We start from the raw sequence: 12543 nt of genomic DNA, 5'->3' as shown, positions 1-12543 counted from the left end.
GACAGGCCAGGTCCTGACTTTGAAGTCCACGCGCAAAGCAGCTGCCCCACCGTGGCTCAGGCCCAGAAACCTGAGTAGCCGAACGGTCCCCAGGAGCTATGTCTCTTCAAGGCTTCCCCTGCACCCCGGCTCTATGGGGGTTCCAGGAAGGGGCTTTGCAGTGGGCCGCGCTGGGCGTGGTTGCCTAGGACGCTGTGCATAATTGTGTGTGTGTATGTGTGTGTGTGTGTACACGCGTGCGTGCGTGCGTGCGTGTGTGCACGCGGGTTGCGAAGAGAGGCATTTTTCATGTTTCTCCTTAATCTCTAGCTGGTGGCTACCTTCTCACCTCATCATACCCTCAAACTACTCCATAAGAGGAGTTTTGTTGGTAAGGGGCAAAAAGAAAATCATAGAACGTCTGGGTGTGTGATTTACATCTGTCCCCAACGCTGCCGTTCATTTTGGGGATGGCATCTGCAGGGGTGGTGCTTGCCCCAGAGAGCAGGCCTCCTGAAGGCCCACCCCCTTGTGTAATCCTGCCTCCCTCCCTCCCTGGGACTGCTTCACCTGGGTTTCTCTAGGGACCCTCACACCAGCCTTGGTGCCTAGGGCAGGGCCAGGGCCTTTGGGTTTTTCATAAGGGGTGAGGGTATGGGGACAGCTTCCATGGTGCCAGGCTCTTGGTGACTCGGGTGGCGACCCTGCCACCCCAGCTCCCTCTGCAGCAGTCCTGGTGTCATGAAGAAGCCTGGCAGTTCCCCCTTCATCTCCGGATCTTGCTTCTTCCCTTCAGGTGCCAGATGGAGAGCAGTGCTCCCTTCACACTTGGGTTCTGTAAACGGCAGTGGATGAAGACCACAGACGCTACTGGGTTCACAGGATGCTGCCACCAGGATTCTCCAAAGACTCCCCCTGGCAAATGCCAGTGAAATGGAGGGGAGCTACATGCTTCCCAGAGGCTCAAGAAGCAGAAACACTGAGGCCTGGTGGGAAAGAGAAAGCTGTAGGCAAAGGAATGGCTGCAAACAAACTGGGTGGAAGGAAACTCCACCCGTCCTTCAGAATATAGTCATGTCTGTATTTTTCTCGATTCTCATTGGGGAACATGTTCTACAATAAGGAAAACATGAGTCAAACCCCCAGCCCTGGTGAGGTTGACCACCTACTCCCTCCCCCATTCAGGGCTGCCCAACCAGTCCTGCTGGTAAATCCACCACCCTGCCTTCCACCTGCCTGTGTTCTGGTCCGTCTGTCTCGTCTCATTGGGATCTTGTGCTATCCATATCATATTCATCCCTGAATCTCAGCACCTGGCTCTGGAAAGAATTCAGTAAACGTTCGTTACATAAATTATATACTCAGTTACCAAAATGGGTAACAGAAGAATGGACATTAAAAAGTGGGATCTGGTCGGGCACAGTGACTCACACCCGTAATCCCAGAACTTTGGAAGGCCAAGGCAGGTCAGCAGTTAGAGACCAGCCTGGCCAACATGGTGAAACCCCGTCTCTACTAAAAATACAAACATTAGCTGGGTGTGGTAGCACATGCCTGTAGTCCCACCTATTCGGGAGGCTGAGACAGAAGAATTGCTTGAACCCGGGAGGCAGAGGTTGCAGTGAGCCTAGATCACTCCACTGCACTCCAGCCTGGGTGACAGAGTGAGACTCTGTCTCAAAAAAAAAAAAAAAAAAAAAAAAAAAGTGGGATCTGTCTTAGGTTTCAGAAGGGTCAGCTAACTCCACTGAGAGCTGCTGAGTGAAATTGCTACCATTTTATGGATGTGGAAAGTGAGATTCAGCAGAGATCAATGCCTTGGCTAGGGCAGGTTCATGGGCTTTTACTTAAAGATGCACAGGGTCTGTAAGAGGCCTCATGAAATTCACTCCCTTCAGGGGAGGACCTCCAGAGAACCAAGGAAGGAGATATTTTCTGTTGTTGTTGTTTTACCTTGTAGCCACCAAGCCTTAAAAACACAGATCACCTGATGACCTCATGGATGGAAAATGCTAGTGAATTTAGGTGGTTTTTTTTTTTAAGACATTAAACTTATCCAGGTTTTGAAAATTTAGCATTCACTTGTATTCAATAAACATAATACTCTAAGACATTTTTAAATTCAATATGACTAGATAAATGTGAGAAAGGTAAGCAAGAATTGGTTAGGAAAAAGGGCAAAGGAAAAAAAAACGTAAGTAGAAAAAGAAAAATAGGGCACAGTAGCAAGGAAATATCTAGAAGGAGGAAAGAAGGCTCTTGGGACATACTGTAGTTTATTTGGAATGTAGAATTCAGAGGAAGTAACCTCTTGTTACCATGCTGTGAAAAATTAGTATTTCTCTTTTAAACCTTTAGGCTCTGTTTCAGGTAGATCCCTGAGCTTACTCTTTTCTCCTTTCAACAGTTATTGGGCATTCTACGGTGCACAGGATACCATGTGGGGCTCTGGGGTAGAGGGACGCTGTGCTCCAGGGTCCTCCTGAGGTCAGTAGGGGAAGAGGCAAGGGAAGCAGCCCCAGGACTCAGTAAGATGAGAGGAGGAAGGAGCAGCACAGAGGAGGACCCCAACCCAGCCGGGCTGCAGGTGCAGAGGCACCTCCAGGAGGAGGTGCTCGAACTGAGTCCAGGATGGGGTAGGGGACATTCCACCAAGACTGAATGGCAGGAGCAAGGGTGCAGATGACCCAGCACAGCCTCCAGCATCAGGGATTCTGGCCCCCAGGGTCCCTTTCCTTGGTGCATGCTGCTGGAAGACAGGAGGGGGCAGTTTTCCTTTGGTCCTTAGAAATTTCACTGTAGACACCCCTTCTCCTGCCCCTAGCAGCTTATAAGAGCAGAAGGCCATTCAATTCTGCTCCTCTGGCTGGAAAGCAAACATCAGCCTGGCTTACCTTCGCTAGCCTGCCTGATCCCCAGCCTTGGGGTGGGGCTAGGTTAGTGCCCTGGATCCTTAAACATGGCCCCTCGTAGCACATAAGCCTCTGCTGTCTCCACAACCAGGCATCTCCATCATGCGTGGCCTGGTCCTGAGCTTCCCCTCAGGCAGCAGCCCCAGCCTCTCTGCTTCCTGAGATTCAGAAACAGTGATCCCAGGGCAGGGCTCAGGGCCCAGCCTCTTGGGGGCACAGTCTCCAGCAGGGAAGAGGCGGGCATAGGTGGACAAATACATTTCCTTCTTCTTGTAGTGTGCTCCTGTGGGTGGGAGTGCCCCCGCCCCACACCCACCCCACCCATGGGCATGCCCATTCCTCTGTGCCCACTGCTGGTGGCAGGGCTTGCTTAGTAGGGAAGCAACAGAGCCCTGCGGAGGGGTGGGCAGAGCCTCCCTTCCAGGAGCTGGGAGAAGACACCTGAGGCTGGACAGAGCTTTATCTGGGAGCTGGCGGCTGCTGAATAATGAATTCCAACTCTGCCGCACTCCCAGGCTGCACACTGGGTGCACACACACACACACGCACACACACACTGATACACACACGCTGGGCTGACAACTTGGAGGGGCGGGGGCTGGGAGGCTCTGTGAGTCGCTGCAGGAGCAGCTTAGCTCGGCTTGGTTGCCTTGGTCTCTGTGGGCAGCATCGGAGGGGGGTCGGGAGGAGGAGGAGGAGGCAGCGGCAGAGAAGAGAGAAGCGTGTGAGCCGCGCTCCACCAGCTAGCTCCTTCCTGCTGCTCCTGCCTGGCAGTGCCAGGCAGCTCACACCAGCATGGCCCTGCTCATCCACCTCAAGACGGTCTCGGAGCTGCGGGGCAGGGGAGACCGGATCGCCAAAGTGACTTTCCGAGGTAGGGAAGCCCCTGTCTTAGAGGGACGCCAGCTCTGAGAGTTGGCCCAGCGCATGCTCTGGAGGTGGCCGGGGATAGGACAGGGCTGGGAGGATGAGTGGGAAAAGTTCTAGCAGGGCCTGGGGCAATGAGCCTTTTCACAGGTAGTCATCTGCCTAGGACTGACTGGCCATTGTGATTTCTGGAAAATCTGGGTTCCCTGTGCTTCCATGCCTGTGTCTCCTTGTGCTTGCCAACATGCCAGTGCCCAGGCAGGGTGCAGAGCCCTCTGCCTGGGGAGGCAGAAGTGAGGACAACATCCCTGAGCTCAGGAAGACCCAGGACCCCCTCTTCCTCTCTCTCCCTCTCCTGCAGGTTGATTTCCTTGAGCACAGGGTAGGGGCCAGGTCTGGAGCCTGGGACACCCAGGGTGGCCGTGAGAAACCAGGCAGCCAGTAGCTCCCTGGGCCCCAGAGTGATGGGGGACACTGTTGGCTTCTCTTAGATCTATTCATGGGCGGGGACCCTAGGAAACCCTCACCTCTCTTCTGTCTGGTCTTTTCTCATCCTTTTCACTCGTGTTTTCAGTGACCATTTATCATGATCTACTGTGTCCCAAGGATAGGGGTAGAAACACAGAGCTGAGCCCAACCCAGCCCCAGTCCCAAGGAGCCTGCATCTGTTGGGCAGGCGTGGGACAAGCAGCACAGGTATGTGAGACAGAGAGTGGGGGTGAGTGCAGCATGCATGCTACAGAAGCAGCACCCTCACCCAGGCTGGTGACTGGTGGTCAGGGAAGGCTTCCCAGAGGAAGCAACATTCAGTTGATACCCGAGGGACCAGCAGGAGGGAGCTAGGAGAGGAGGTGAGGACTGAGTAGGCAGGGGAAGCAGTGTGCCCAGAGCTGAGAGGAGCTGCAACTCTGGAACTGAAAAAGGTTCCATGTGTCTACAGCCCAGAGAGTGTGCAGGAGCGGAGGCCAGAGAGACAGGCAGGGCAAGGATGCGAGGCTGGACCTGACCCCGCAGACAGCGGAGCCCCTGAGCATTTTAAGTGGGGAAAGGCAGGGCCAGGCTGACTGTGTCGTTCACCACCCACCTCTGCCTCTTCATGTGGTCGCTCCCCAGCCCTGGGGGTTGGGGGTACTTCTCACTAGACACGGCCCCTTCTCCCAAGAGAGGGGTCTGAGAGTGGTGAAGAGGGGGCAGAGAGGACCCCACCATACTAAAGAGCGAAGTGAACCTTGGGGCCCAAGCTGGACACATGTCTGCACCTCTGCTGGAAGGGACTGGAGAGGCCATTGGCAGAACATTCCAGCAAGAGCCCTGGGGCACCCACATCACCTACTCAGAGGCCCTGGGATGCCCACACTGCAGCTTGTGTTCATAGGGACAGGCAGGGGTGGAGGTGATGGCAGTGGCCCTGCCAGCAGGAGGAGGTCAGGCAGGAGGCAGAGGGAGGTGTGGGCTGGGCTGCCTTTTGCCTCCCACCCCAACCCACTGACTGCTTTCTCTGCAGCACCCTGGACCTCCCTCTGTGTGCCACCTGCTGGCTCATGCTGGCTTTAGAAAAAGCAAATGTGTCCTTTCATATGTGAAATGGGGCCCTGAGCTCCACGGGCAGCATAGTGTGGGGTAGTTAAGCTACAGGTTGCCGTCCTGCTGCAGCTATGCTGAGACAGTCCAGTCTGCACTGGACAGGCCCATTTGCAGGCAGAGAAACCAAGACTCAGGGGTAGAACACTGTGCGTGGCATTCACAGAGGGGCTGAGGCACGGTGGGCCCAGCTTTCAGGATCCCATCCTGAGTACTCAATCCTGCAAGCTCTTTATCTCCTCCTGGGCCACCTGGGAGGCAGCACCTTGTCTATCTGACACCCATCTTCTCCTTGGAGCAGCGAAGGGCTGGGCCTTTAGCCTCACTGACCAAACAGGAATTGGTCTATTTGCAACCCTTGCTCTCTGGACTGAGTGGAGAAATTGCTTCCAAGCTCCACATCGGCAGGAGGTGGCCATGGGCAGAGCTCCCGGGGAAGGGGGCTGGGCAGCAGGAATAGGCAGATGACAAGCAGTTTCCAGAAACTTCCTTTATTACAACCAGAGATGCCTCAGCCACTCACCTGCAGCGTCCAGCAGTTGACAGCTGTAGGCATCCCAAAAGACCAACACTGACCACAATTCAGAGGGAATGGACCCACTCTACGACGTTCCGCAGCATCTCCCGGCACACGCAACCACTGGGGGTCGAGCAGGTCCTCTGCAGGGGGAAACAAGAAACTGGTAAACATGCAGAGGCAGACACTGGCCCCAGGCTCCCCAAGGCTTTTGAGTGAAGCTCAATGCTGGGGTGGGTAAGGGAGCCCTTGGTGAGTTGTGCCCATTGGCAGAGGCCCCAGGTAGGCCACAGCAGCTGGTTGAAATACGGCTTGACCTTCTGTGCTGTGCCATCCAGAACACTAAGGAAAGAGCCCTGCTGGGCTATCATGGAAAAAGTTCTGGATATGGAGTCAGAAGCCCTAGATCCTACCTGGGTTCTGCCACTTACTTCACCTCTCTGACCCTCAGTTTCCTTATCTGTGAAATGGGCATGATAATAACGCGCACCTCACTAGACTGCTTCAGGGAAACCATAGGTATGGAAGAGTTTGAGGGAAGAGTATTCAAACAGCCGATGTGTTTGTGAGGCAGCCATTCCTGTTCTCCTTGGGAGCAGCTGTTGGCCCCTGACGTATCTTTTCTCCAGTCCAGTCTTCTCCCCTTGTCGGCTAGGAGTGAGCAGAGGGCCCCACGTGAGATATAAAGGGAAGAGAAGAACACATCTGATGGGTTCCAGTCTGTGCCAGGAGCAGGCAGATTGGGCCTGGCCTCTGCTCTGTAGGAGCCTCTGCTGAGATGTTCCGCAGGAACCCAGGCAGGCAGACCCCCGAGACTCCTGTTCTCATCTGGCTGGGCGTGCACCAGCTTTGCCTGTGGCCACCTCTTTTCCCACTGCCCTCAGGTCAGTCAGCCCCACGCTCAGGCTCCTCAGTGCTCCCAGCCAGTTCTGTATCTAGCTCTTAGCTCTTACTGCCCCTGGCTGCTCCTAAGCTGGTCCTGCCCTGTTAGTGCATTTCCTGAACATGCTGATATTTGTGCACAGGCCTGGGACCCTGAGGTGAAGGGGCCAGGCTGGCCTTCCAGGAATTACAATCCCATTGGGTCAGACAGGAGATAGGGAGTCCTGAGCGAATCTCCATTGTGCCTGCAGGCCACAGGGTTCAGCTGGGTTTCCCATTAACAAAATGGAGACAGTGATCCTCATTTAGCTCAGAGGCCTACAGTTCCCAGGAGTAATCAGGAGTGGGCTGTGTGAGAAGGAGCCATCTTGACCACAGGTTGCTACTCAAAGAGAGGAAGTATTAGCTTCAGGTATTTCCTTGATCAACTCCTGAGATGGTTCCCTACATCAATGACAGAGCCACAGAACGCAGGGTGTGAGGGGTCCTGAAGTTCTTCTAGCCCAACCTTCTGTCCAGTGCTGAGCCCCAAGGCTGGGGGACATGGACTGTCAGGGAATCAAGTGACAGACTGTCCAGGGCCAGTCCTGATGTCTCCCTTCTCTTTCCATCCCCTGAGCCTACTCGCCAAGACATGAGGTTTGGGGATTTTCTGTGTGAGACAAGAATGTCTGAAGGCTGGACCTGGCTTCCACATAATCCCCCGTGGCTGGGAATTGGCACGAAGGTTTGCAGGGCATCCCCCTCCACCTTTTCATTCTTATTCCTCTTCCCACCATACCCCTGATTCCCACCCTGCTATGTTCCCACTACATTCAACTTCCAGCCATTCCCAAAAGATACCACACCCTTTTACACCTCCAAGCCTTGAGACATGGATCATGTTTCTTCTGCCTGGAATGACCACCCTCCACCTTGAGAAAGCCCATTAATTCTGCTCATCCTTCAAGGCCCAGCTCATATGCCACCTCCTCCATGAAGCCTTCTCCTCCTCTAGCAGTACTCTGCACACATTCTTCCTACTGCTCTGCCACGGTACATTGCATTTCAGAAACTGGCCACACCTCTGCATGCTGCCCTAACTTGTGAGTATCTTCAGGACAGACATCAGACACGGTTTCTGTCTTTGCGGAATTCACTGTGTCATGGGTTTGAGTTCTTCCACCGTGGCACTGCCACTCTTTGGCTCCATTTCCCCAACTGTGAGCTCCCACCCCAGAACTTTCTATCCAAGGAGGATCAAGGGACTGGAAGAGGCCTCAAGGGCCAAGAACCAAAAACCCTGGCTCTTACTCCTTCTATCAACTTCCCTAGCCCAGAGAATCTTCCAGGGCTCCAGAGGGGCCTAACAAATTTTTTTTTTTTTTTTTTTTTTTTTTTTTAAGACAGAGTCTCGCTCTGTCACCAGGCTGGAGTGCAGTGATATGATCTCGGCTCACTGCAACCTCCACCTCCTGGGTTCAAGCGATTCTTCTGCCTCAGCCTCTGGAGTAGCTGGGACTACAGGTGCCCACCACCACGCCTGACTAATTTTTGTATTTTTAGTAGAGACGGTGTTTCACCATATTTCCCAGCCTGGTCTGTAACTCCTGACCTCATGATCCACCCGCCTTGGCCTCCCAAAGTGCTGGGATTACAGGCGTGAGCCACTGCGCCTGGTCAGGCCTCACAAATATTAGCAAGCTCAGCTCCAGCCCACAGGTGGGAAACAAGAGGGATTGCATGTGTAAGCCAGAGTGAGTTAGGGGAAGACGGAGGAAGGAGAAAAGGCAGATGGGAAGGGAGGTGGGAGCAGACTCTGAGTTGGCCCCTGGAGCCCAGAAGGGAGGCAGGAGTTTTTATTGAGCAGGGGAAATGGGCAGTATTTAAGAAGCCACTGAAGGATGGTAGCTCATTGGCAGGATCAAAGGCCGTGAAAGGGCCAGGCATGGTGGCTGAGGCCTCTTTCCAAACCTTACTGCAACCACACGTGGGGCAGGATCTCACTGTCTGACAGAGGAGAAGAAACACACACAGAGGTGAAATGAGTGCAGCATACAGGAGGGCCAGGGGTGGGGGTAAATCACAATAATGTTTAGAGGATGACAGCTTACTTAGAGCTACAGAGACCAGGGAATAGGAGCAGGAAGAGAAGCAGAAGGAAGTGCCTAAGCTGGGTCTTGAAAAACCGCCCCTGTTTGCCCCCATGGAGATGCAGGAAGTGAGGAATTGGTGATGGAGGAAGGTGAAGTCATTCTGGGTGAGGGACTGACCAGACCAGAGGCTAGAGGAGGAGAATTGCAGCCAAGTTCCATGTCGGGGAAATCACACCAGGTAGCTGGAGCAGAGGCTACAGGAAGTGGTAGAGGGAGACCAGCTAGGAAAGGAGCAGTGGGCCTGCTGAGTGATTGTACAGGGAAGGGTTGCAGCTGAGGCAATGGGGTCAAGATTTCCCCCTACTGTTGGCTGCAGGCGCCACCTCCCTCCACGTTAGATTTATTTTCCCCAGTAAAATGAGAGAGCGCTCCCTCTTGATGAAAAATACAGCTACTATTTGGAAACTTATCTGCCGCCCCTGATGAAGGAGGCAGAATACCCAGTGCACCCACCCCTGAGATGCTCCTGCAATGCCTAGGCCTGTCTGTGGGCTGTAGTCCAGCCTAGCACCCCCTCTCTTGGAGAATGTGGGGTAGGCATTGTCCCTGCTGAAGGCAGCAATAGAGGGGACCCTTACAACGATCTTGGCAGCCTGTGGCTGGCTGTGGACATAGCCCTGCGCTTTTGCTCTAGTCCCAACCAATATGCCCCCTGCATCCTCCATTCTTCACAGCACACTCGGACCCCCTCACCACACCTGGGGGAAATCTTCTCTGCCTAATGCCCCGGGTAGTAAATGTTCGCCCCTCCTCCCTCCCCCAGAGCAAGCCATTGCACACCAGCGAACAGCAGACAGAGGACACAGAAAATTCCCCAGGCTTCTCCTGCTTTGATAGGAAGAGTATGCTTTCATGTCATGAAAATGATTGTAAAACTGTCTTCTGCTGCAAAAGCCCTCAGGAAAATGCTGCTGGGAATGTGCTGAGAACAGACTTGCAAATCCTTTCTCTGAATTGGGAAGTCTTGGTTATCTTAGCCACCTTTACCCACCATGTGAAAGCCACATCTCTCCCACCCACTCCTATCCCTGGGTCTCATTTTATTTTATCTTTTTTTCTGTCGCCCAGGCTGGACTGCAGTGACACAATCATGGTTCACTGTAACCTCAACCTCCTGGGTTCAGACGATGCTCCCACCTCAGCCTCCTGAGTAGCTGGGACTACAGGCACACACCACCATGCTCAGCTAATTTTTGTATTTTTATATTCAGTACATAGCTATAAAAGATAAGAACTCAAATAAATATCACATACTTTGTCGTTTTAAAGAAATTAATAACAATTCCTTAGTACTATCAACTAATCAGGCAGTGATCAAATTCCTAATTGTATTATCAAAGTCATAATTTTTTCCCAATTTATTAAAATCTTCATTTTAATATGTTTTGTAAATCAGACATTTAATCATTTATTCACTCATTCTGTTGAAGGGCAGCCATGTGCCAGGCACTGGGGGACAGTGGGGAATGAGACAGACGTGGCTCCTGTCCTCAAAGGGGGAAGATGACGGCTGCACCCATCATGAGGAGCATTATGGGAAGGGAGGCACAGGTGCCCAGGCAGTTCGTGGCAAGGAAATCCACTTAGCCCAGGAAGCCAGGAAGCCACCCCAGTGGGTGAGCCAGAGTCAGTTAGGGGAAGACCGAGGAAGGAGGAAGGGCAGATGGGACGGGAAATAGGAGCAGGCTCCCAGGTGGCCCCTAATGCCCAGAAGTGAGTCAGGAGTTTTTACTGAACAGTGGGAATGGGCAGTATTTAAGAAGCCCTTGAAGGATTGCAGCTCGTTGGCAGGAACAAAGGCCATGAAAGGGCTGGATGCGGTGGCCCACGCCTGTAATCCTAGCACTTTGGGAGGCCAAGGCTAGGGGATCACTTGAAGCCAGGAGTTCAAGATCAGCCTTGCCAACATGGTGAAACCCCCTCTCTACTAAAAATACAAAAGTTATCCGAGCATGGTGGGTGCACGCCTGTAATCCCAGCTACTCGAGAGGCTGAGGCAGGAGAATTGGTTGAACCCAGGAGGCGGAGCTTGCAGTGAGCCAAGATCACGCCACCGCACTCCAGCCTGGGCGACAGAGCAAGACTCCGTCTCAAAAAAAAAAAAAAAAAGTCATGAAAGGCTCCATCCCAGGCAGAGGGGCTAACACTAGTTAACACTAGTGCAGACTTGCTGGTGTAGAGATGCATCAGGGGAGTGTGGAGAGGAGGCTGGAAGGCAGGGCGTGGGGGACTCAGCCAAACACAGAGGGTCTTTGGTGTCACACTAGAGACACTCTTAGCAGGAGAATGGGATGCTAAGATATTGTTTTGGAGAGAAGACTCTAGATGTGGGGACTGTGGGCAGGGATGCTTGGCAGGAAGCCCAGGGCAGGCGGAGGGCGGAGAGCCTCAGCAGATGGGCATGAGACAGGAAGGAGCAGCGCTGGGATCAGGGGAGTGAGTGAGAGGGCAGGACAAGGGTACCTCAGGACAGGAGTAAATTGTGGCCCTGGGGACCACCGTGGACCCAGGGATTTGGGGTACAGGGCCTTAGTTGATTCTCCTCTAGACTCCTGCCAGTTGCTGACACCCTGATTTCTGGCAAACATGGAGACATCAGAGTGAAAACACCTGGAGCCATTGCCATCCAGGTGGGCGCCTCGAGGGCAGGCCCCTTGGCTGCTTTCCCAGCGGCAGCATGGGGCCTGGCACAGAACAGACCTGGCATAGAAGTGGGAGCAAGGAGCACCGCCTGTGGGTGCAGGAGCAGTGATCAGTTAGCAACAGGGGCCCCCATGCAGCCTGCCATCCAGGCAGCGCCAGGCAGTGATCCATTTCTCTTGGTGACAGCCCTAGAAAAGGCTCCTGAGACATGGACCATCACGTGATCATTTTTACCCTAGACCACTTGACCGCTTTCTGTCTGAACTCATCCACCTGCTAGATGCTGCCTCAACAGTCCTCGTTTCTATTTTATTTTCTTTTATTTCAAAGCAGAAGGGCTAATATGCTGAGGTGGAGATCAGTTTTCACCCACTGGCTTTTTTTTTTTTTTCAGCCAAAGTTTAAGAAAAGTCAGGAAGGACTGCAGTTTCAACAATATTTTTACCCTATCGGAATAAAAGAGTCACCCTCCCATTATAAATCATTGTATTCCCAGTGCCTGATGCAGAAAGGGTACTCTACACACTTGTGGATCACTGGGAACACAAGCTCCTCTGTCACAGTAACAGGGAATCTCGGACCCAGCAGTTGCTGACTGTGTGGGTGGCACTGTCCAAGGCTCAAAGACAAATACCACAGGCCCTTCCTGCCTCAGTGCCAGGGTCTGAAAAATGGGAACCAGTGCTCTCAGTCAGTTGCAGGGCAAAGTCAGAATCTGAGTGAGGACCTGGAAGAAGGGTTTGAGCTGAGCCAGAGAGATGGGATTTATCATCCCTGCTTGCCCGCTGCCTCTCAGATGAATCCCTGACCCAAGCCTAAGTTTCCATAGTGTAAACCTGGATGCTAGCAGAGTGGGTCAAGGGGAAATACATGAGTGGAGGTAGAAATAATATTTGAGTACAATTGTGTAAAATAAAAGGTTAGAGTTCCACGGGGCCTCCATTTAGCAGGGAAATGGGGAAAATGGAAGGGGTAACCTCCAGTGTGAGGCCCAGGGACTCTGCAGTACCTAAGTCTGGCTCTGTGA

General features: G+C 53.1%; 1 protein-coding gene across 2 annotated transcripts in view; it reads left to right on the top strand.

The window, feature by feature from the left end:
- Positions 1-3551: 3551 nt before the first annotated feature.
- Positions 3552-12543, top strand: part of OTOF (otoferlin) — a 103387-nt gene continuing 94395 nt past the window's right edge. For both annotated transcript variants that reach the window (XM_038006674.2, XM_038006673.2), the window contains exon 1: positions 3552-3765. In XM_038006674.2, coding sequence (XP_037862602.2) covers positions 3687-3765 — 79 coding nt within the window. In that variant the 5' untranslated portion in view covers positions 3552-3686. The remainder of the gene's footprint in view (positions 3766-12543) is intronic.

The sequence above is a fragment of the Chlorocebus sabaeus genome, chromosome 14 (genome assembly GCF_047675955.1).
Source record: "Chlorocebus sabaeus isolate Y175 chromosome 14, mChlSab1.0.hap1, whole genome shotgun sequence".
Classification (NCBI taxonomy): Eukaryota; Metazoa; Chordata; class Mammalia; order Primates; family Cercopithecidae; genus Chlorocebus; species Chlorocebus sabaeus.
This window is presented reverse-complemented; position numbering and strand designations above follow the sequence as displayed.